This window comes from Prorops nasuta, unplaced genomic scaffold, assembly GCF_024137725.1.
Source record: "Prorops nasuta isolate Cenicafe-Biocafe unplaced genomic scaffold, Cenicafe_Pnas_1.2 PNAS00032, whole genome shotgun sequence".
NCBI classification, from domain to species: domain Eukaryota; kingdom Metazoa; phylum Arthropoda; class Insecta; order Hymenoptera; family Bethylidae; genus Prorops; species Prorops nasuta.
In genome coordinates, this window is record NW_027116829.1 from 570,312 (window position 1) to 594,774 (window position 24,463).

A 24,463-nucleotide genomic window follows, 5' to 3' on the forward strand; every position below is an offset into this window, starting at 1 on the left:
TGTATAAAGGGGAAGAAGAAAGAACACAAGACATTAATATCCACCAGTCGTTTGCAGGTTATTCGAGTCACCGTCGCACAGAGAAGAGCCGCCCCGTTCGTTTTAATCTTTCTCCCTCATCGTCTTGCGTTATCTCGTATTATCCCCATGGAATAAAGGGAGAAAAAAAAACCTCTCTGCATCCTGGAAAACTCTGCTGAAAATTAACAGAGTCTCCAGAAATCGAGAGAGAGAGAGAGAGAGGGGGGGGGGAGTAAAAAAAGAAGAAGGTATACGCATCGAGCGCTCCTCTCATCTTCCCCGCAGTGGCAATTTAAAAGTCAACGAAATTGATCGATCAATCGCGTTCCGCTCCAAGGATCCGCTAATTCCTCCTCCGGTATATAAGAATGTGTAGCGAACTCGCTCGACACGACTAATATAAATTTAACCAAGCACCCCCCCCCCCCCCCTTATATGGATCCGACGAGAGAGAGATTTAAACGCTCGACTGATTTGCATAAAACAATTATGTAACCAACGAACGGGGCGCACTGCACTTAATACACCTTAAAAACCAAACCTCACCTCGAGCTCGGGAATTAATTACGATAAAAAGAGGGGAAAAAAGTCTGACGGGACCATTAAGTCGCGTTAAAATGAACTCCAACGGAATTACGGTTAATCGTCGACGATGATGAAAAACAATAAAACCGGGAGGAATAAAAAAAAGAGACAACTTTAATTAACTAGGAAGACTGGGTGCAAATTATTACGAGCAACGAGGTGAAATCGATTATTATTATTTCATGGACGGGACAAATGATTTCGCCATTTGATCGAGCGAGTTTGACGCAGTTTTATTGGACGCCGAGATAGAGAGAGGGGGGGGGGAGCGACGGGATACATTTATAAATCTTATCGCGTATTTATTGCGTGGCTCGCGGGGAGATGGACGACGAGACGTACGTTTAGAGAGATAAAAATAAACGGAGAGATGTGTGGGACGAAGAAGGTCTGCGCGTGGTGGATAAAGTATATATAAAAGGCGTGGAAAACTCTGGCAGGGAATCCGATCCACTCGCGATAAATTAGTTGGCAGGCAATAAGCAGATCGTTTAGTTGATAGCACGAGAGAGCTGGTGCATGGAGTGAGAGAGAGAGAGAGAGAGAGAGGGAGGGGGAGGGCGCACTTGCAGTTACAGTTGCAGCGATTAATCATGCGCTGACGTGTGCCGCGATGCATTAAGAGAGACGCTAAACCGGCCAACTTCTCACTCTCCCGCAGTCATCAATTTGCTTATAGCGCGCGATCGGCTAATTTTTCTCACAGAAATCCCCCACCCCTCTCCTGCTCCTCCTACCTTCGCGCCCGTTCATTCATTACTATATATATACACTCTAGCTATATAGCTCGCTCGACTCTTCTCGCCAAAGATTAATGCATCCACGCTGCCGGCTAACTACAACTTACGTCACTCGGACTGTCTAGAAACTCGATCATTAAATAAAAGCCCGCGCCGACTGCCTTTCTATTTTCAAGATTCCTCTCAATTTATCCGAGATAAAACGCGACACGAGTATATATATAACTATATGTGCATAACCGTATCGCAATTCTTTAACGCACCAACAATTTTCTCCTCGCGCTCGTTCGAGCTGGAATAATATATGTAAACCGGGCGCAGCGTTGCATCGCTGCGCTTATAAAAATAAAAGCCAGTCGAACGCGCGATACGTTCCAATCGTACATGAAAATCGCTGCATTATGCCGGATGGATTCACCGTACGGGAGCGGAACAGGTGTTTAGCGTGGACGAAAAGAAAAAAAAAACGAAACGGAGAAAAGTGTGATAGGCGGAGGGGGGTAAAATATTTGTCGAACCGCAAATTTTTTCCAACGTCAACATTTCCGGTCGAGCTCTTCGGCTACATTTTTCCCCAGGATGGTTTCGTTCGCATTAGCGAGTGATACGGACAAATGTTCGGTTAGTCGTGATATGTATATATAGATATACATGTGCAGGAGGCAGGAGGGTTTATTTTTTCAGCTAGTTCGATCGCTAAAACTCCGGTGCGCGTCATTAATTTTCATTGGTCCTGCAATCGCGAGGGAGGGAGTACAGAGACTCTTTCGTTCCATGTAATTTTCACCGGGGAATTACAGCGTTCGTGTGAGTGAGAGTGAATTTTTCCCTGTGCGTTTGTTTTTTATTTATTTTTTTTTTTTTTCAATACGCTTCGCCTTCGATTTCCCAGTCGTTTAGCGCGTATTTGCCGTGGATTTTCATACTGTCTGCGCGATCGGGGGACTGGCTTTGGCGTTCGGTGTGGTACATGGCGAGGGGGGAGATGGAGGGATGAGGAGCAACTCGTAAAAAAGTACCTCGTTACGCGTTGCGCCGTCGATGCAACTTTTTGCGAGAAACCGCGGCGGAGCGGAGAGTCCGGGGAGGGGAAATTTTCGCTTAATCGCCATAAAGAAGAAACTTTGCGCGCGGAATCAGCGCTCGAGTTGATAAGATTAATCGCTGAATCGTAGACTGTGCGGCTGCGCCTAGTGGATCTGCAACGAAATTTCCCCTAATCGAAAAAGAAGGAGAGCGCGGCGTGTACACTGCACACAGGGCGAAGGGCATCGCGGAATTTCGCGTGTGCTCGATTGCGGGCCTCCGAGTAGGGTGGGGGGGGGGGGGGGGTGGAGGGATATGGCGCGAGCTGGGGGGTCCCGAGGCACGAAAGAGTAATTTAAGTTCCGTCGGGGCCGGGGTGGAAATCGTGCGGCACGTGACTCGGCGAATTAACACGTTAAAGCGCCGGCACATAAATTAACGTGGCGAGTGGCGATACGAATCGATGCGCGAGAGCGGGAAAACCATGCAGCCCACAGCTGGGAAAAGTCTGCAGCTATAGAGCTCTGCGAGAGAGAGAGAGAGAAGGGTGCCTTTTGCGGCCGCCGTCGCCGTCGTCGTTGCCACTATACACGCACAACACAGCGTGCGAGTATAGAGTGCACGGCGCGCACCGACCACCGAGAAATTTCTTCTCTCGCGTGCCAGATACTATCTGAAGGTGGCAGCGGTGCAACAACGACGGGCCCGAGGCGCGGCGGCGGCTGCACGTAACTTTGTTTTCGCCTTTAATCGCAGCTATGCGGAATATTTCAACGCGCGCGCTCCGCGCCAACACCGATATCATAAATTACCCCGGGAAGATCCCTCTCGATAACGCTTAACGAGCCATTCTTCTACGGCATTAACTATATTTACGATAAATTATATTACGAGCAACGCAATCTCTCTTTTCTATCGTTCCCCTTTTTTCTTCCCCCTACCCCACCTCTCTTTGGCCGTGTACAGAGGGACCACGACTATTATCGAAATTTGCCAACGATCGCACGGTGCGAGTTTTTTGTGTTCTCGTTCGTAGGAAGCGGTGATAGTGGGAGATGGAGGGGGGGGGGGGAGGCTGGGAATAGGCGATGGGAGAAATAAATCCATCAATCTGCGTGAAGTTGGCGGAAGGTAGTTTCGAGTGGGAGCTTCAACACGCGTGGTACACGAGTAGCTAGCACGTGTACGCGTGTACACACGACCCGAGTGCGTGTGAGAGAGAGAGAGAGAGAAGAACGCGCGGACTCTTGTACGTATATACCTTCGGTGTACATAGCTTCCGGTTGGACAAACAATCATCTGCCCACATCCACTCCCACGCCACTCACTCGCGCCAACTTCAACGCTATTATCAAAACTCTTCTCCTATATCATATTACATATTTTAATCGGCCCGACGATCAAATGGCGATTGGGATTTCTTAATCCTATCGTTATTGTACTTATTATTTCCTCTTATCCTTTATGTACACTCGTAAGAAAAACATACGTTTCCCGTACGTACTGCAGCGAGTGTATATATTGGATAGTTGCGAGAGAAACAGTTTAATCCTTTGTTTGGCTCACCGAGAGCTACGCGTAATCATACAAACATCGTAAAGTATAACATAAAAAGGGAGAGAGAGAGAGAGAAAGTAAATAATAACATTGGTCGGATTGTAATGTACTGTTTTTCTAACATGACGAAAGAAATATTGACATTTATGCGCCATCTACTGGATCACGACGTATACTTTTAGTTATATACCAATGGCTTTTTTCCAACGAGTAAAATCAAAGGATTAAACGTGTTTCCGATATTAGTTTTCTCATTTATACTATATATATATATATATATATATATAGTATAAAGAAAAGAAAAAGAAAAGTATAAAAACAGCTGAAGCGTTTACCTGTGATATTGCGCTTGTAGGAAGTTGAATTCCTCCTTGATCCTGTCGCAGGATTCCCCGACTGAGAATTTGAAGGCTTGTCCGGGTTGTGGTGGGCCCTGGAGAGAAAAAAGGAACAACAATTTAGCAAGGAACAACTTCTCTCTGGAGAGCGCTTACTTGGGAATTTATTTTAGAAAAGGAAGAAAAAGCCGAGAACTCTCTTTCTATATATATATATATATATGGGAAAAAGAAACTGGGAGGCTGAAGGAAAAATAGTTGAAGAGATTAACGGTAAAGCAAATAAATAGAAGTGGAAGAAACATGGATATACCTAGACAGGAGCGAGTTGGTTGTTACGCGTTGCTTAAAGCAACAATTTCACTGTGCAGTAATGATAAATGGCAATTGTTTGTACTCGAAAGGCGAGAAAAATCGGGATTATTCAAGGTTTGTGTGCGCCGGATCGAGCACAGTGCATCATATTGCTTTCGAAGAAAGGCTATATACTATAGCGAAGGAATAAGAAGAGCAAAAAGGGAAGAAGAAAAGAAGAGGAAGAGATTGGGAGGCAGGAAGAGGTAAAGAGTGAGAATTGAGTTGAGCAAATGAGAAAGGAATTCGAGAGAGAATGAGATTCCTGGCTTACTCGCTTCTTTTGTGTTGAATAAGCGGAAGTGCAAGCTTCGGTTTCCTCGCTAAAGCCGCGCTTACCGACTTTGGCGGCAGCTGTACTGGCGCGCACGACCATAAAAGCCACCACATTATTACCGGTAGTACTGGCATCTCCCCCTCCCCCCCCCCCCTCTCCCTCCGCCATCTCACCACATCCCCCCCCCCTCTCTCTCTCTCTCTGCCACCCCACCACCATATCCCCCGGCCTCTCTCGCTATATACACCCAAACCCCTTCACTATACCAGCAGTTAATAATGTTACGAGCGCGTTATCGATCGTTTTGCACGTCGTGCCTCGCAAAACGGATATGCCGCTACAGCCAATCGCGTTCACCCATGAAAATCTACCTGCCTCGCTAACGACTCCCTCGAAATATCTCCAACCAACTTTGAAAAGGTCACGCGAGCGATACCTCTTTCCCCACCACACCGTCGCTGCACCAATGGAGTCTCTCGTCGGAATCCCGTTCAACGCGAAAAAATGTAAACAACCTTTGCAACGGAAAGCAAACCAAAACACACTCGATTCGTTTCAGCGGAAACTCTAATCCCATCGCAAAAACTATTACAACATTTCGATTAAACGTAAACTTGCCAAACATTAAATATATTTATTAGCTCATCGTGATTCCTAATAGGTGAAAATTTCTCGAGAGAATGAAAAATCGCCAGGGTAAATATATTCCTTTCTCCGTCCAGTTGGAAATTATTGAAGACGCTATATATTATAGGCTAGTGAGATATATTGCAAAGAGAATCGGTTTTTCTCGCCAGTGAGATGATCCGTTGTTAGATATTTTCCAGTCGAGTGAGCGAGCGAGCGCTATAGCGGTGGAGAAACAGTGGCGAAGCCGTTGAAAGCCTCGTGTGTATCTATATACACACGCGCAGACATGCACACACACGGAGAATATAATACTATATCTTCTTATTCCCCCGAGCGAGCGAACGTGGCGGAGGAAGTTGCTTGTATGGTTTTAGCAATCCTAACACGTGTAGACGCGTTGGTTACTACTTTTTCTCCGGTTAGCGATGCTGGACGGGCGAGAAGGATGAGGGAGGAGGGCGAAAGGGCTGCGAAGGTTCTCGAAAAGGGAGAGGCGAGGAAGGGCTCGGGCGATGCCGATCGGCAGAATCGCTGATCCCATTTGTCTTCGCAAAGCTTGCGAATCTAATTTATTTATTGGCTTTCGCCCACCCAAGCTTCGTGAAACGTCGTCGCGCGTATCCCTCTTCGCCACCAACAGCCGGACAATCTCCGGCTGAAATTACATTCTACCCACGTCAATTGCCTCGACGAAACAATTACCCCCGATACCCTTGTTTCATCTCCCTTAAAAAGCACGAGCGCGCTCCATTCCTGTACGCTTCGCTAAACGGACGACGGACAGAAAAAAAAACAAAAAAAAACAGAAAACAGAAAAATAAAAAACGTTGTGCTCGCGGATGATTCTGCTTCAAAGTCCATTTGGCGTGAGGTGGGTAGAGAGCGTGGGGCAGGGAGGGGAATTGGAGAGTTTGACATTTTCAGCGTGGTTTGAAATATTCAACGGCAAGGGTAGCGAATGGGGGTTAATAGAGGAGGGGTGGAGGGATATATGTATATACGGTAGATGATTTTTGCGTCGACACCGTGAAATGTGGTTAGCCTCGATCGAAAAGCGGAGCGTGAATTATGTCGTTTCGACGAATAATAATGAGAGCCCGGCCAGCTGGCGCACGTCAATCAGTGTCCTTTACGTTTCGCAGCCGATTTAATTATCCGATAGTCTGCTTGTTTTTATCCCTCCCCCCCCCCCCCTCCCTCCTCTTATATTTTTTCACCATCCAAAGCAGTGGCAATAACTCGCCAATGCTCGAATTAACTCGTCGTGGACTCTGGCGAGAATGCAGAAAATCCGCATCTGTTCGATCGTACTAGAGGTGCGCTTGACAATGACGATTGATCGGAGAAGCGTAGAGAGAAAATGTGCGCGATCGGTGCAATTTTCGAGGGACTCCGGGGAGGTTTGCCTAGTAGTAGAGTATACGAGGGCGGTCACGTCGGTTCGCAGGCAGAAGAGCAGTAAAAGGCTTCGCGCGGTGATCGGTTCGCATTGCGAAACAACGCTTCTTCGAATTCATGGTTGATTCGTCGTTTTGGTGGTCGACGGAGGAGCGATTTTTGCGATGTTGCGAAAATGGTATTTAACCGAAAGGTGGAGGAGGGTGGGAGAATGACCGAGGAGAGCTTCGGGAGTGCGCGGTTTTCCATGGACCGCAAAACCACCGAGTCGCGGCGCGGATTCCAAAACCACCCGACGACCTGGCGCGACCGCAGTCGCCATCCGACTCAACTAACCACTCCCCGTTCCAACCCATCCCTCGTTTTCATCCCCCTTTCCAACCACAATCCTCCTTCCATCCTGCAGCCAGCGCAAATTACAACTTTTCCAATCCGGTCTGGACACGTGTGCGTATTTTGTCCGTTGAAAAAGAGCGATGCGGAGAGATATATAGAGAATTTCTACCAGTCAGTGTTACAGCGAGTATATATATATATATATATGTACACATAGATAGGAATAAGAGTACAAGCGAGCGAGCGAGAGATAGGGAGAATTGAATGAAAATTATAATTGATCCGGCATAAAAGCAACTAATAATCGATATACCGACATGGTTCTGGCAATAATTGGATAGGCGACTTGTTGTATACACCGTTGCACAGTGTCTATATATATATATATATATATATATATACATGGACGTATGCACGAGGAGGGGGAGAAATAGAGTGACAAAGCTAATGTAAGACGGAAACTAATCGATGCTCGCCGTCGGCGGTTCGCCCGTGTCTCGGTGCATGGTAGTGGTGGTAGGCAAGAGCGTGTATTGTCTGTGATACGTCGGTAGTGGTGTGCTGCTTTTGAAAGTAAACTCCAGTGAGAGACGCGATGTCTAGTTCGACGTTCGAATACAAACGGATTACTATTCTAGCTCGACAAACCCGCGAGCACGAGCGAACACGGAAATGATGCAACGCGATAACAGCTCCCCTAATATCAGCAGACAATGCGCTTCAAGATTTGCATCAAGTACGTACTAACACGTGCGCGCATCGCTCCCGAACCCCCTGAACCTCTCACGGTCCTTATATTCCCCGAAGCGAACTGTGAATTCGCCAGGAGACCTCCGCGCACGGGCCAATGCTGCCATTTGCATAAGCAATGCATTTTGATTCGTAGACCCACATATTGTACTCTCTGCCTACGCAACCATCCCTCTCTCGTTCTCCTATATATATATATATATATCCTGTAGAGCGTCACATTTCAAACGACGACCCCGTAACATTTCATGAAAATAACGCACGTACGTTTGGCGAAAAAATTTTCCTCGTGGAGCGATACCTGAGACGGTAACTTCAACTCATCCTTGAAACCTCATTTCGTATAGATTGCACGAAGGTCACCTTGAGTCTCATCCAGTCGTTTGTAAGAGACGTTTCTATTTGAAAGTTGTATATACTTGTAGGAATGGATTTGACTGAAACACAGTGTGCGTGACCTCTATACGCGTACACATTCCCAAATGGAAACATCTCGTAAACAAGCGTATGAAACAGAGGGGGAAAAAATGAGAATAGAGCTTTGGGAAGAATAAGTGCAAGAGTTGAAATGAAGCAGACTACGGGACGAGTCCCATTTGGAAGTCTCAAGGTGACTTTGCCGTAATTTGCCCGAAGGATTACTTCGCGAAACACTATTTTCTGCTGATACATTCGTTTAAAATGAAGCACACGGTATGTACATAGACTGTAACAGCAACCGAGGCTAAAGAGCAAGATAAACAAGTGATTGTACAGTTGAATCGAAGGTGATTTGACGGAGGATTGGCGTGCAGATTTAGCGCATACCGAACGCGTAAAATCGCATTAATGGAGGAAACGGCATTCGCTCCGGAGCGACCATCGGAAGCCGAGTCTCTTTTCAGCCGCGACAACAAGAAAACTCCTTAATTCCATCGAGATTCGCGATATTTCGCGAGCAACAAAAGTGCTTGGAGATTAAAGGAGGATTCCCTGGTGGCAAAAGAAAGGCGAGGCGAGGCGAGGCGAGGCGCGGCGCGCGTACACAGCTGTCGGCCGACAACGGGCCGCTGTGCTTTGAGAGACGCGTGAATGCGGCGGCGGCGGCTCTGGCGAAAAGAAGCAAAAAAGCAGTGAGCCTAATGGCTGCACCGAAGCGGAACTGGACTGCTGTCCGTCTCCGTCAATGGGATTAAACAAACACGTTGCCCACTCGCGGAATAATGCAAGACGACTGTGTGCTCGCTCGCGTACGGGGACATTGGAAATGAGAAAAATTTTAGACTTTTTGCCGAGGCGACGACGCGAGGTAAGGAACGAGTGTACCGATGGGAGAAGGAAGAAGCAAGAATGAAATAGAGTAGCGGAGTGTGTATGGTGCGTGGATGAGCGACAGATGCGAGTCGAAGCGTGAAACGGAAAGAGAAGACAGGAGCGCGCGAGCGGCTTTTTTTCCAGGGGGGATATGTGGATGGATATAATGAATTGGAGCGCTTGTGTGTACGGTGTGACGTTATTTCACGTGAGAGTACCGATGCTATCGCCTTAATTGCTCGCTGGGTTAAACTGCCGCGCGGCCGTCTTATCGCTGGGGATCTCCCCCCCCCCCCCCCTATACCAACCAGAAATCTCGCGTGTCTCTGTGTATACGTGCACCCGGCTAACTGCCATTTCCCATATTTCTCTCTCACTCTCTCTATCCCTCCCCTTCCACGTTGCTCCCGTGCATATCCTACAATTTGTACACGCAAGAAATATTCTAATCACATATATATATATATGTATGCATAATGTATAGAGAGAAACGAGAAGCGCGTAGCTGCACTATAATTCAACTAGCAAGCTTGCAGAGGACTCTAATTGAATTAATAGGATGTAACGTATGAAAAAGCAGCAGTATAGCTATTCTTTAATTCATTGGCGCGAGACAAAATTGTGTTTTAAAGTGAATCTTAACGCAAAAGGAGGGTATTATGCATTATACATCGGATGGATGCTTTGAAAAGGATAGAACGAGTGGGAAAAGAGGAGCTGTTACATCCTTCAACGATGAAAATCTATATATGTATTCTCTCTCGTTATAGATTGGCGTGAAAAACAGTAGAGCGAACGAGACGGTATATGAGCGGAGGGAGAGTGTTGCGAGGGGGGGGGTAAAAAAAGAGAGTGATACGAATCGATAGGGAAGATCGACGCTCGTTAGTCGCACAAAAGGGCAGATCGACGGGATAAGAAGTGACAAAAACAACTGCGCTGAAAGGGAATAGTTTGCCCGGGGATTATATAATGGACTGGGAATGCTTTGGGGGAGATGAAAGTTGGGCGAATCAGATAACGCGATTCTTTAGCCACTTGGCCGGTTCATTAAAATCGGATAACGTCCAATAAGCGATGGATGGATTCCGCGTGTACGCGCAAAATATTCCAGCTCTTGTTTCTGCGCGACGATCATCGAGGCAAAAAATAGATTATATATATAAATATTTAAACAGGACTCTCGTCGAGGTGAAATCATTAAGGAAATTTGATGAAACGGAGGGAGGGAAGCTAACCGTTCCATTAATATGAGAAATAGTGGAAACGGTGGTGGAGGAAAAACTGAATGGAGCAGGGAAATTAATCTAAGCTTGTCAGCGGGTTGGCAGGCTCGTTACCGGGAAACAAAGCAGCGGGCGAAAAAAGGAAGAGAGGTTCGCGTAAGGCGAGCAAAAATCGAGGAGGCAAACAAAAGGGGGAACGAGTGCCTCGGAGAGTAGAATGGCGAAACGTTGCAGCAGCCAGGGCGAAAGAAGGAAGGAACAAAAAAAGGGTATAGTATAGAGGGGGTAGGGGTGTGAGAGGGGAGGAGATATCCCGGGATAGACGAGGTAATTACTTGGCCGAAGCCCGTTTTCCTCCGTTAACCTCAGCTTGCTTGCCGTCTAGAGAGTAGTCGCCGCGAAAAAGCACCACGAGACGAGATAAAAGCCCGTGAGAAGGGGAACGAGGGGGGAGGAGGGAGGATGGGATGATGGGCTTTGAAAGGGGTTGAGGGAGAGAGAGAGGGGGGGGGGGAGCTGTTTCCCGAATGATGGGACGACGTCCTATACTTTGCTCGAGTCAAAGGAAGCTCAAATATCGGCCAACTGTCGCTCGCTCGCTCGCTGCGTGCTTCTTTCTCCGGCAGAAGCAGAAAACTCTGGTCGGTTATCTTCATCTCGCTCCCCCTTACACCCTGCAATCATTTTCCATCTCCCCGATCCGATTCGATCGTTCGATTCCACTCTATAGATTCCTCCTTCCAGTCAGTTGCCTATTTATTCCTCGCCACTCTCTTGGTTCCTTCATTTCTCGTCTCTTTCTTCAATCGGTATATATATATATATATATACACACGAGCATTCCACAGTGCCAGTGATTCCCCACTACAGTTGGTTTATTCTTCTCGTCACTCGCCCTTCTATTATCCACTCTATCTCTGGTTCGCTCGCTCGCGACCCTACGGACATATCGCGTATTATTCTTCCTGTGTTTCCCACTCGCTTCCATGCTTCCTCTCTCCTGATTTACCCTCTTTCTCTAGTCCACTCACCCCTTGGATCTCTTTCATCTGGCGCACTTTCAGCGTGGAGAGGTCGAACCCCGACACAAAAGCTCCGTACTACAAAAGCACCGACGATAATAGGAATCTCTTTCATCTGGCGCACTTTCAGCGTGGAGAGGTCGAACCCCGACACAAAAGCTCCGTACTACAAAAGCACCGACGATAATAGGAAGAGCGGCAAGAACCACCCTGCTAGTTCGGCCACCTAATCTGTTACAGTCATAAAACCCCGTTTTTGCCCCCTTGCTACCACCCCTTCCCCTTTGCCCAGCCACGGAGAGAGAGAGAGAGAGAGAGAGAGAGTAGCACCCTCAAACGTAATATCCGTAACGAGAATTTTCGGCCAGATTGATTCTACCACTGCAGCCACCCTGTACACATGTATATATATATATATATTCGCCACCCTTTTAAAGCCAACTTACTCCTCTCCCACTTGCGATACGAGAATCGAGTTTGAGTACGTTCTGGTGCCATCGATCACTCTCTCGGTGAAAAATTAATTATCCTTCCGTGCGGTTATGTAAACAGTACAATTTTTATTACCAAACAACTATTTATTCCTCTCAATTTGGAGAGAATCTATTTATTTACTGATTGCACAGTCACTAGACTAGAATCTCCTCGTGCTGAGAAGGGACAAGTTTTGGAATAAAAAAGAGTTTCTGGGGAGGGGAAGGGGGGTGAGTCCTTGGCGAAGAGGGAGTGTTTCTCGCTCTTTGACTTTTCGTGTCCGCATTGCCGTTATCCTTTCCAGCTCGGCGCTCCTTAAGGGGATACTCTGGGACTGTGTGAGAGGAGGTGGTGCATGGAGGGTCGAGACTGCGAAGGGTGAATATGTTACAATTATCGCCAAACCGAGCGTAGGGGCTCGCTAAAAGGAGAAAGGGGGAGGGGAGGGTCGACGACACTTGCGACAATGGTGCAGCCCCAAGCAGATCCCTCGGGCACGATACCGGTACCGAGCCGGCAAGCAAGCAACCCCTATAGTCCCCACTCCTAAACTCTCGAGCACTTTGAACCCTCCTATCTCCCCGCTATATTTGCCCCTACTATTTTTTACGACACCCGACAGCAGCGTCCAAATGAAATTTCTCGAGCAGCGACGCGGGACAGGCAGGCCTGCCTTTTCCACCCCTGCTGGATTCTCGCGATAATCTTGTTATCCGTCGTCATTACGGGGTAGTAACCACCCCCGACAGGCCACCCATGCCTCTTTCTTCCCTAAACGGAAGGGGGAGTCCACCGCGTCAGTATCTAAATTGCGATTATAATCGGCGCGTGGACGATCTGTTTTGTGGCACGTAAATTGCACAGTCACGCGAGCGAACGAACGACGCGTCGTCCCTCTGAAAGAGCCCCCAATAATAATCCCTCAGCGATACCACGAATACGTCACGCCGGGGACAATAATTTACAACGCTTCGGTCGGCGGAAAAAAAGAGCTGGACAAATACCGCTCGACCCACCTACATACGCTATATGTATATATATATACCGACTGCTACCTTGAGCAATCACGCGAGTATAATTTCCCAAAGTAGATCGTGTCGCACGATTCAGAAATTTCAACAACTTTCTACACGAACAATTTTCTCCTTGCCTATCGATCTCCTATCGATTTAACGTGAAAATAGGTGATTTGATCCGTAGGAGACGGCCGTGTATGTAAAGAGATATACACAAGCGCTTTTGTCCCGAGAAGTGGTGAAAGCGGGGCGGTGGAGGAAAGGAGCCAGGGTGGTGCGCGCGCGCGGGGAGGGAAAAAATGTTCCTCTTGTCTCCGGGATGTCGAGCCATTACCGGAGCTATCTCGCCGGTCGAGCGACCGTTTTTAAGAGCGTGGCTTCCTTTATCTGTGAACAAGCTGCAGCTAATGTAGCTACTACTACTCTCTAAACCTCCTCCATTCCTTTTACTTCCCTCTTTTTCTCCACCTCTTCCCTCTCAGCTGCTGCACTATCATTGCTCTCTTTATCGCTCCACCGGAAGTCCCTCCTCTCTTCAGCAAGCAGGGTCACCGCAAGACACGGCGCAAAAATCAATCGTCCATCGTGAAAAGAGAATTCTCTCTCTCTCTCTCTCTCTCTCTACATATGTATGGAATCGAGAAAAATTACACGCGTTGGAGGGCCAAGAATCGATCAAAGTCGAGGATCGTGAATTATGATAGAGAATCGGGGAATCGGTGGTTGTTGACGGAAGAAGTAGAGATTTCAGGAAGGGGAGGAGGGGAGGAGAAAAAGAAGAATGGAAAGGGGGAGATCGAACACTTTGGGGTTTCGGGTTTATTAGTTTTTTAAGAGGTAAGCGGTGCTTTATCTGCGAACAAGCTGCAGCTAATGTAGCGGAGCCGTGGCTTCTTGCTTTTTTTCCTTCCAACTTTTTTTTTGCTTCTTTATTATTGCCAGGTCGATTTCGGTGAGTCGGGGAGGGGGGGGGGGGAGCACCTCGCGCGCCTCTCCACGCCACGCTACGACGTGACCCTTCGCGAAAAGGACCAATAAAAGAAGCTCGTCTGGCCGCATTGGCGGCGGCAGCGAGAACCGAGTGGATACACTACTACCTTATATATGTATATGTATATATATACACGGACAAGCGGCGGAGAGAAAGAATGGGAAGGAAGAAAGGGAGGAGGAAGGAAAAAAAGGTCCTAACATCTGGCACGCACCGATCCTCCATTCCGATCTTCCTTTTTCGCCCTTTTGCCACGCTCGAGCTACGACCGTTGAATTTTAAACGTTCCCGGTATTAAGATAAATGCTCGGATCCGAATTAGAAGACCGGACGAATAAATTCTAATGAGCGAGCGGACGAGCGAGCTCTCCAAATCTATCCAATCGCAAATTTAACAGAGTCTGTACAACCCCTACTCTCTCCCTCTCCCTCTCTCTCTCTCTCTCTCTCTCTCTCTCTCTCTCTCTCTCTCTATTACTATACACGTCCCCACGCGGTCCCGAACTCTCGTGTCCGTACAAATTTTAAATCACATTGACATTTCTCTGATAAGAAGATGCTCGCGTGTAATTAAGATGACGAGTATTCCAGTATTTGCGTTCCTGCGTGTATTTATCCAAAGGGAGAGAAGAGAGAAGAAATATAAGCTTTTGTTACAGGGTTTGACTCGAACGAGGGATAAAAGTAGCAACGGTAGGGGTGCGCCAGGTTGATTTAAACGTGCGTATAATATATATATATATATATATATATTGTCAGTATAGAGGGTGCAAGCAAACCTTTGCTTCGTTACATCGGTCATTCGATTTTTGCACTTTTCCAAGTGTCAGTGATAAACAACAAGACAGTCTCGTATGTAGTATTTTTTTCTCTCTTTTGACTTTTTACTGCTACACAAGCGTTTTACTCCTCTGGCCATTTCTCCCTTATCTCGGATGTATCCTCTCTACTCAACTTTTCACTTTACAACGAATAACGTTTTTATCCCGTTATTGCCCTCTCCCTGGCGAACCGAATCCTCCACTCGTCTTGCCGAAGCGATAAATCCAACGGCCGTAGGAGTATTAGTGAGAGAGCTTTGTTGCTGGTGCGCTGCTGCTTTGGGGCGTTTACAACGGGGTGAGTTTCCCTTCTCGACGAACGACTGGTGCTGTCTGGCTGGATTGGTCTGGCCTGGCCTGGCCTGGCCTGGCCTGGCACCCTCGAGGCAGGAGCGGCAGCACAAACGAGTAATTAACTATCTCCGTGTGGGACACGTGTTCCCACCCCGTGTCCGGCCCTCCGACCAAAGCCGTCAGTCCTGTTTGCACACACGCTCTTATGTTAATTCGGCTTAACGCCCCGAAGACCCTTCCGACGACCTTGTTTCCGCCAACCAATCCCCCCTCATCATACACATTACCCACGAGAAAAGTCCTATACCTAAACGCTATGAAAATTCATAGAGCATTTTTGCGTGTATTCGCGAATACTCCGTGGAGACGAAAAAGACCACAGCACGTGGAAATTTTCAATATTTCTGCGATTAGTCAACTACTCCCATGTATGTATATATATATATATATATGTATGCTTTATTACAGTCCCTGTTGATGCTTGTAAAGATTAGATCGGTGCTTGCTTGGTGGAAATCATGACGACGAGGATTTCTGTAGCGACGGGGTATATAATAGCGCAGGTGGTGGGTTGTTATTACCGGGGGAGGGAGGGGGCGGGGGGTGGCTACCGTGAAGACTCAGGGCCAATCATCCGGTCCCGGACGAATGGGAAATTGGCATGTAAACGCCACGGAATTATTCACCGCTAATGGGAAGATGAATGCCGAAGATAAATTTGCCGGCAGGTACTACCTGCCCATTAGGTAGTTACCGCGCGGCGGCTTGCGTCAGAATAATCGACTTTATTATCTACCCTTTCCTACCCTTATCACCCTAAAACTTTTGTTTATTCACCGTTCAAAGCCCTATACGCTCTCTCTCTCTCTCTCTCTCTCTCTCTACGAGTAAAATTCCCAAGGAAATGCAGAGTGGAAAAAATGAATTAAGGTTCGGATGATCGGCATCGAGAGTCGATTGAAAGTTTGGCAAGAGAGAGAGAGAGAGGGTTAAACTAGTAGTAGTGGTAGCGGAAACTGATTAGCAGTGTGTTGGTGCGGGCCAAATATTTGGACGTGGCCTTTTCTCGAGAGCTTCCCTTTTCTTTTTTTCAGTGGATGGAAGGACGACGGTATCCATGGCGACGGAAGAGGAAAACGAGGAGAACTCGGTACCGACGAACGTCCGGCAAATATTTGCACGGCGGCGCGGCTGCTTTGCGGAAAGCTCGCCGTATATATTTCGTATATAGCGGCTTCGCGTAGACGCGTGTGCGCGCGCCAACTTTTCCCAGACTCGCTCTCTGATCAATCCTACCGATATCTCCACCCCCCCCCCTCCCCCCTCCCTCGTATAAATCTCCAATAATACGTATAACAACAGCAAGGTAAACTCCACGGCTATAATAATTTGCGAGTAACGATCGTGCAACGAGACGAATGATCGATCGTGTTGCGAACGAGAGGAGAGGGAATAAATATATACATGGTAGAGTAGGTTAAAGATTGTTCAATGGCTAAAAGGCGGTATTATTGTTGTTGTTGTTGTTGTCGTCGTCGTCGTTGCTGCACGGGATTGGCTCTGGGGATGGAAGGAGAGCGTGTGCATCGGGTGGAAGCGAAGAAGCCGAGGTAATTTGAGAGTTATTTAAAGGAGAGACCGAGCGAGAGGAGGGGGGAGAGAGGGGACGTTCCATTCCACTCGGAGACGCATGCAGACGTAAACACAATCGGCTCGGTACAATAGGTTATGTTCCAGCAAACACTCGAGCCAGAGCGGAGGAGCTAGCTCGGCTGCGCTGGAATAGAAAGCGTCTCTCGGAGAACTCCCGAGGAGGAAGAATACCTCCCCCACCCCTATATTGCTATCTCTAGCAGCGCCAATAAGCGAGAGAGGCAAATGTGACGCATCGATGCGAAGATAAAAGGGGAAGCGGTATAGGAGCTGGAATCCAATAGAGAGAAATATCACATTTACGAGGCACCTGTGATCTTCCCCGGAGAAATGAATTTTGGGGGGAAGGGGAATGAATAAATAAATAAACAAATAGGGAGAGACGAGACGAGAAAAACAAGAATCGCTTTATTCAAAGAAATCTTTCACTCCCGATATACTCGCCGTTAAATATTTGCTCGATACATTCCACGGCAAAATTCGATCAAACGTGGATCAAGATCGAACGGCTGTTAGTTGCAATTATCCGGGCGATTCGCACCCATTAACTTTTCGCTCCTCTTCCACGAATGCAGATTTGCTCGGACGAAATGATTTTTGTCTCTCGATGTTGCGATGGTACACGGATACGTGGCATATATATGTATGTAGGTAAAAAGCGAAGGTAGCTATTAGGACACGGCAAACAAACAGGAGTATTTACTCGCATTAACACACTCGACTCGCACGGCTGTAAACGTGGCGCAATGAATTGGGCATAAACTAGCTGCTAGCGGGGACGCATAATAGCGCGGCGTGCGCGTTCTAACTGCTCTGCGAGGGCTGAGCAAGCAGCAACACAGCCGTATACGTACGGCCGAGAGTCTCGTGGCGAGAAAAGGGTGGAAGAGGGAGAAGGGGATTGAGAGAGTCGCGGGTGGAATTCTGGGCTTGGAAGGCACACGTACACGCACGTACACGCTCTCCTCCTGGCGGACCAATTTACGGTACCCCGAGGATTCGAGTAATACGCTCCCCTGGCTCGAGAGCTCGTTTCTGGCCATTGTTGTGCCAGCCGAGGATTATTGCGGCGGCCGGCGGGAATTCGCAGCAGCTTCATTCAAAGCCTCTTCCCCCACTCTCCTCCAGCACCTGTATCCGTGAGAGACAAATCTCTCTCTATCCCCACCCTTCGATCCGGCACAGTGGGAGAAAAAAACAATTAAGAGAAAAGCTCTCTCGTATAGAGGAGATTCGACAAAGGGGGTTAAATGGATGAGAAAGGAAATCCCGTTTCGTTTGCCGTCTCAGCGCGCGCGCGCGTGTGTGTGCGTGTACAGGTAGGCGTGGGGAAGAAGAAAAAGGAGAGGGTAAATATTGCCGGTCGTTAAAGAGCGTGGCTTCTGATAAGAGTTCCTCAATTGAGCAATTATCGCCGTGGACTGGACGAGAAAAGGACGAGGATATTCGCGCATTACGCAACTGGCCTGTCCTTATCTCCGGACACTCTATTGCTGCTACGCCTGCAGTCGTCCTCGTCTTCGTCGACTTGGTCGTCGTCGACTCTTCGACACTTCATTCCACCTTTTTATCTCGAGTTTTACGAGCCCTAACCACCCCTACCCACCCCATCTCGGCCCCGTCCTCTCATAAATTTCTCCCTCCTCCCACCTCCTTCTCTTCAGCAACCGCTGCTTTTTATTGACCGATCCTCGAATGCCCCGAGAGTGGTAGTAGTCGGCCAACGCGTCGATAAGTGAATCAGAGAACTCGGGGAGAGAGAGGAGATATTCTCGAAAATCTCCCAAGTTTTTTTTACACGGGGAGAAAGAGAGAAAAAATCTCGCGTCAATTAGGGAATTATCGATGACTGTGTTAAATGAGAAAAAAGTGCAATTATATTCCTCACGGATGCGTAGACGGCTAAAGAAAACGTGTATAATGGGAAATCGTACGGCGTGAAATTTAGCAGAGGCATATCGGCGTAATGGATGCGCGCCCCGTCTTGCGTTGCTCAAGATATCATCCCACCCCCCCCCCCCTCCCCTCCTTCGCCACTTCTATCCAACGCTACAACCAATTTCGGCAATTCGCGATGCTGGCCCACGAGTGCGCGCGCACGCACGATTTATCGCTACGGAATTCCAGCATCGTGGGACAATTAAAATTCCCTTCCTTCCTTCCTTCCCCGTTCGAGCAGACCGCTCGCAAAAAACTCCTACTGAAAATTCAATATATTTCAGTCAAATTAATACTTCTTGCGTTTCGGAGGAAAAAAGAAGAGCGAGACGAAGGCCTTGTATATATATATATATATTGCGAAGGGGACTGAAATGGGGCGAGGGGGAGAAAAACTGCATGGCAAATTGGTAGGTGGTGGGCCGAGGAGGAATATGAGAAGTTATTTCGAGTGATGCTGCAGTCCATTCATGCGTTTCATTGTCAGAGAGTCTGATTAAGCACCCCGGAGAGCCGTTGCATTGTCATTGGTCCCTGGGCGAGAGAGAGAGAGAGAGAGAGAGAGAAGGGTCCTTTTTGGGGAGGAATCCCACTCCACGTGCTACAGAATCGCAGACCGAGCCACATCCGGTGTGACGCCTGTTATTACACCCTGTACCAGATGAAGCTTTCATTATTCCCCGCCGCCAAGCGCGCGAGAACATCCACCGAAAGAGGCCCTTATAATTTTAAGTAATGCTTCCACCTCTCATTTTTTGCTTCCACCCCTCTCAACCGACCCAATCATAATGATTATCCCGGCGAGACCTGCTAAAAAGCAAGCATAGATTCTAAGACGACGACAAAAACTTTTAAAATCGACCAACCAAAACGATCGGCGCTTCTCTCTCTCTCTCTCGCTCTTTAACCCAGTCCAACGTTTTAGTTGACAAACGCTTTTCAATGTCCGGTTAACTATATAGCTGGACCAAAAAAGTTGAATAAGCAAGAAATTCCAAGAAAAGCGTTTCTTATACATTTTTCCCTCCAATGCACTTAGTTTACGAGTCCCGAGTAATTAACCCGCGGAGAAACGGTGCTTTTTTTATTAATAAGATTAATTATGAAAAAACTGATATTGGTGACGCGGCGTCCTGTCATAGCCCAACGCTCGAAGAGCGTTGCAAAAAATTCAAACACGACTTGTACGTTTGAGTAAATTTTGCAGCGTGACCCTCGGCAAAATTATTTTACATTTCCGGTTTTAAAGAGCCTCAAATTTCCTCGTTATCGTTGTCTTGAAACTGTATGGTAATATTCTATCGGCCATATTACTGGCCTATAAACGCTAAAATTCTATAAATAGAAATAATACGTAAATAGACATATGCACCTATGTATATTTATGTGGTGGTAACCCAAAACCGATTTCCAATCGAGCGCTAGAAAAAGTGGCAAAAGAAAAACACGCTCGATCAAAGCGATAAGAAAAATTGAAATTCTTGCACTTTTCATTAACAAAGTTTTTCATTCCTATTTTCAAACTGTACACATTTATTCTACGAAAATGAGTCCAAACACGAAATAGATACGTCTATTTTTAGCGACCTTATTATTTAATTAGAACAGTAAACTATACCTTTAAAATAGGAGTAATTATGCGATACGTATGGATATTTTTTAGCGTCTGCAAAAAGTGCCAAGTGGGATAAAACGGAGTCTCGGTTCTCGTTAAATCGGCGTATATCGCACTCGTAACGGGAGAAAAAAGAGAAAAGGGAGCGAAAAAACAGAGAGATATGCTATTAGAAAAGAAGGTAAACAAATTGACGCGGATTGTGTCGAGTGACGAGTGTGTGTGAGTCGATATCGCGCCACGAGTCGAGAGAGAGAAAGAGAGAGAGAGAGAGAGAGAGATAACACGTGCGTCAAATCCCAGACGCACACGTGTCCGAGGGCCCGCTCTGCAAATACAAAACTCTCCGACGAAAACAATGTAGACGATTCTTTGAATATCCCGAAAAGACCATCGCGCGCTACAAATTTACACTTGGACTTTATTTTGCAGTTGTGTCGCATAATAATAATTCCATTAAGTTGGTGACTGCTCGAGCATTTGCGTGCTTCATCGTTACACTATATAGGATTACGCGCGAGGTATGCGGCGATAATGTTTTTGCAAGTGTAATTTGCACGTCGCACGATTACGATTCCTGACGTGTACGCGAAACCTGAATCCAACGTGGCATGGGAGAGCGAGCTATTTAGTCGTGGATCGAGTTACGAGTGGCGAATCGTGGAAACGGAGAATCCTGAAGCTTGCCAAGGGGACTTTGGACGTAATGAAACCAAATGAGGGGGGGGGGGGAGGGGAGTTTGCAGGAAAAAAGAAAAGAAAGAAAAAAGTCTCGAGCTATTAGCAAAAGTTTCATATTAAATTTCCACGACGCTGCTCCTCCTCCTCCCCTCACTGTCGGATTCCGGTTTCGTTTCTCAGATCGGTCGCTCTGTAATACCGGCTACGCGCTCGATCATTGCTACGATTTGCTGGAATTTTGCAATTAGAGGATAAAGTACACGCTCGGTATCCCGAGGGGGACAAATGAGAGGATCGCAAAACAAACATGGCGTAGCTATTTGGCGGACAGTCGTGGTGAACGCGCGCGGGCATATAAGGCAAGGTTAACAACTGTGTAAATCACACGCATAAATCAATTTGCAGTGGGTAGCGTTGTTGTTTTATCGAGATAAAAGAAAGCGGTCAAAAGGCGCGATAGGACAAAATGGCACGTAACGCGCTTTCGCTATGATGAAACTCTATTGTAGGTTAGGTACGATTGGAAGAGTCATGCTGGCGGTACAAACACACACACCGAGAGTTTGCATTACTCACCGGATGCCTGGCAGCAGCGACGGCCACGGCCGCGGCATTCAATCCGCTGCTGGGATACATCTTGTGCGTTATCCTTGCGGCTCTCCTCTAATCCACACTCGCACTACTCGCACGAGAAACCCAAAAAAAAAAAAAAAACAAACTTGAACACTGTGCGCGCACTGTACTCCTCAGAGGACCCCGGGCCTCATCGCGTCGCACGGACGCTGTCAGCACATCGATAATCACAGGGAAACAAGAGAGAAGTCACTCGCGGTACGCGTAAAATGCCTTTCGAGAGATTCCCCGGAGAGCGAGGGAGAGAGAGAGAGAGAGAGAGAGAGAGAGAGAGAGAGAGGCAGAGCACGCAAGTATTGCTCGTTCGAAAAGCCCGCGCGTGCTACGACCGGCTCGGTCGGTAAGGTCGATCCGCGGAAAACACCCCGAAGGAAGGAATTCCTTCAGCTTCGCGATGATCCATCGGTGGTGTTGAGCTCCCCGTGCCTCATCGGGGAAGCTTCAACACGATCCGTCGTCGCTCCAGAGAATTTGCTGATCCCGACGCAGCGTCCTTTGGTATATCCAGTCAGTCGAACGACGACACTCTCTTTCCGAGTGTCGGCCACACGAGCGCACAAAACAAAGAGAGGAGCGTGGGTTTTGGCTCCGTCGGTAATGCAGATCCTTCCTCCCAATACAGCCAGATATCAACACACTCTCGCTGCTTCTTTCACTCTAGATGCGTCCACGTCCAGACTCGACAGACCAAAACTTCCTTTTCTCGCGTACAGCGGCGCTGACATAAGAGAAAACACTGAAACACTCTTTCCAAAGTATCTTCCTCGCACCGTCCGATCTCCGGACGCGCCGACACAAGATTTTCAACCCCAGTTTTCCTATCGCATCTCCGTCCGATTTCTGCTACGCTGCACCAATCAGACGAAATGATTTAAAGAGGGATGTTGTATCGGGCGAAAAGCGACGGGCGTGGTTGACCGGGAGAGAGAGAGAGAGAGAGAGCGAGGGAGGGAGAGAGAGAGAGAGAGAGAGAGAAGAGTGATAGAGAGAGAGAGAGAGAGAAAGACGAGAGAGAAATTGAGTGTAAAACGAAGAAGAAGCCGAGTTACAGCGTCGAAGGTATGGAGAGATGACGAGAGAGAACGACAAAACTGACCTGTCACGACAGTGGCCTCGGAGCGACTGATGCTCGTCTGAGTAGTGGGGAGGCTATCCCCACCACTGCGACCAGTCTCTCTCTCTCTCTGGCGCTCTGCTCGCATTGGCTGTCCCTCTCGCTACTCGCTCGCTCCCCTTCACTCTCTCCCCACCAGGAGATGCTGCACAGTTAGAGACCCGCCAAGCACCCCATCGAATGTCTCCCCTTCCTCGCTCCTGCGTTCTCTCACTCTCTCTCTCTCTCTACCTCTGCGCGAAAAGAGCGAGAGAGAGAGAGGGAGAGGGAGAATGAGCGTATTAACCGACGCGATAGCTCCTTCACAATTAAGTCGGGTTACGTAATGCTCTCGAAAAGGCGAGCACGAAAATCACGGCTCGTTAAAACGTCGTCTCTCTGTCACACTCTCCCCTAGTTTTTTCCTTGGCTCAACAACGCGCACCTGCCCATTTCCTTTTTCCTCCCTTCCCTCCTCCATCCACCGCTTTCTTTTTTCTGCATTCGTATATTAAATACACGCACACTGCGCGATTCAACTACTTTATCGACCAACAAAAATCCCCTGTTTTGACTGACTCCACTCGGTAAGCAGAGACTTTACGATCGTTCCGCGAAGTCAATGCTTATATAGAAATGAAACGAAACGTAAAGCAAGAAAGATCGTGTCTCTCTCTCTCTCTCTCTCGCATATCTCATTATTCGACTAGCGCGCGCGGTTTCATTTATTTTTCCAGCGAAGCACGATAAATTACTCCGCTTCTCTCGCGGTCCGCTTTATTTACATACCGTTAAGTTATGTTCCGGCAGATGTCGTTCGAGAGACGAAAGGAAGGAAGGAAGGAAGGAAGGGAGGGAGAGAGGGAGGATAGACAGTGTGTCCGAGTTGTCTTATCGACGTCGATGATTACACACGGGGAGCTTCGGAGAGTAATAGCCGTTAATGAAACTCTGCACGGTTTCGCGGAAGCTGGTAAATGGCTATTGGAGTTTCGAAAAAGTCAAACGGCTGCTTTTCCGCAATTAAACTGTGTTTTTACGTTACGTGTACAAGAGACGGAGGGGGGGGGGGGGGAGGGGAGATATGATAGGGAGAGTTTTCGTGCATAGGTGCGCAGGTATTAGCTGGTTCGCTCGGCGTGTGCAAACAAATCGAAAGTTTTTCGCAAAATGGCCGTCACCGGGCTGACACGGATGTCCGCATAAACTTCAGCCTCCCTCTTTCCCTCCGTGCCCCTCGGTGGAAGCGGCTGCCTCTCTCGGCACTCGTGATTTCCCTCACTTCCCACACCACCACAAATATGGCGCCTCCACCCGTTTTCCCAACCCCTGCAGCGGCGTGGCTGCGTAAAGCGAGCAAGAGAGAGAGAGAAACAGTATGGAAGCAGTACAGTGTAGTCAGACGGAAAGGGGAGAAGGGAGGGAGGGAAGGAGAGAGAGAGAGAGAGAGAGAGAGAGAGAGAGAGATCACAAACACACGTAGACGGATATGGGCGAAGAGGCAGCTTCACGCAACACCGACTGTACTCGCTCGCGGGTGTAGTAAGGGGGTGCCCCTATGTGAATATCGCGCAGCACACAGTCCCAAGCAGTTTCCTACTTGATTGCCGCTATCGTCCGCTCGGCAAAGGAAAGAGTCCGCGCGGACTTGGACTCGGGGCTCGTCCAATGGCAAAGTCGCGTTGCTGGCCTTGGCCAACC

At 48.0% G+C, this 24,463-nt stretch overlaps 1 protein-coding gene across 7 annotated transcripts in view; it reads right to left on the reverse strand.

The window, feature by feature from the left end:
* Window positions 1-24,463, reverse strand: part of LOC136783148 (protein groucho-like) — a 148,401-nt gene that overhangs the window by 51,307 nt on the left and 72,631 nt on the right. For 3 of the 7 annotated variants that reach the window (XM_066743043.1, XM_066743041.1, XM_066743042.1), the window contains exon 3: window positions 4,265-4,362. In XM_066743043.1, the coding sequence (XP_066599140.1) occupies window positions 4,265-4,362 (98 nt within the window). Of the gene's footprint in view, window positions 1-4,264; window positions 4,363-21,612; window positions 22,975-24,463 lie in introns of those variants that run through there. The other 4 variants (XM_066743040.1, XM_066743044.1, XM_066743045.1 and 1 more) reach the window with 3 other exon arrangements.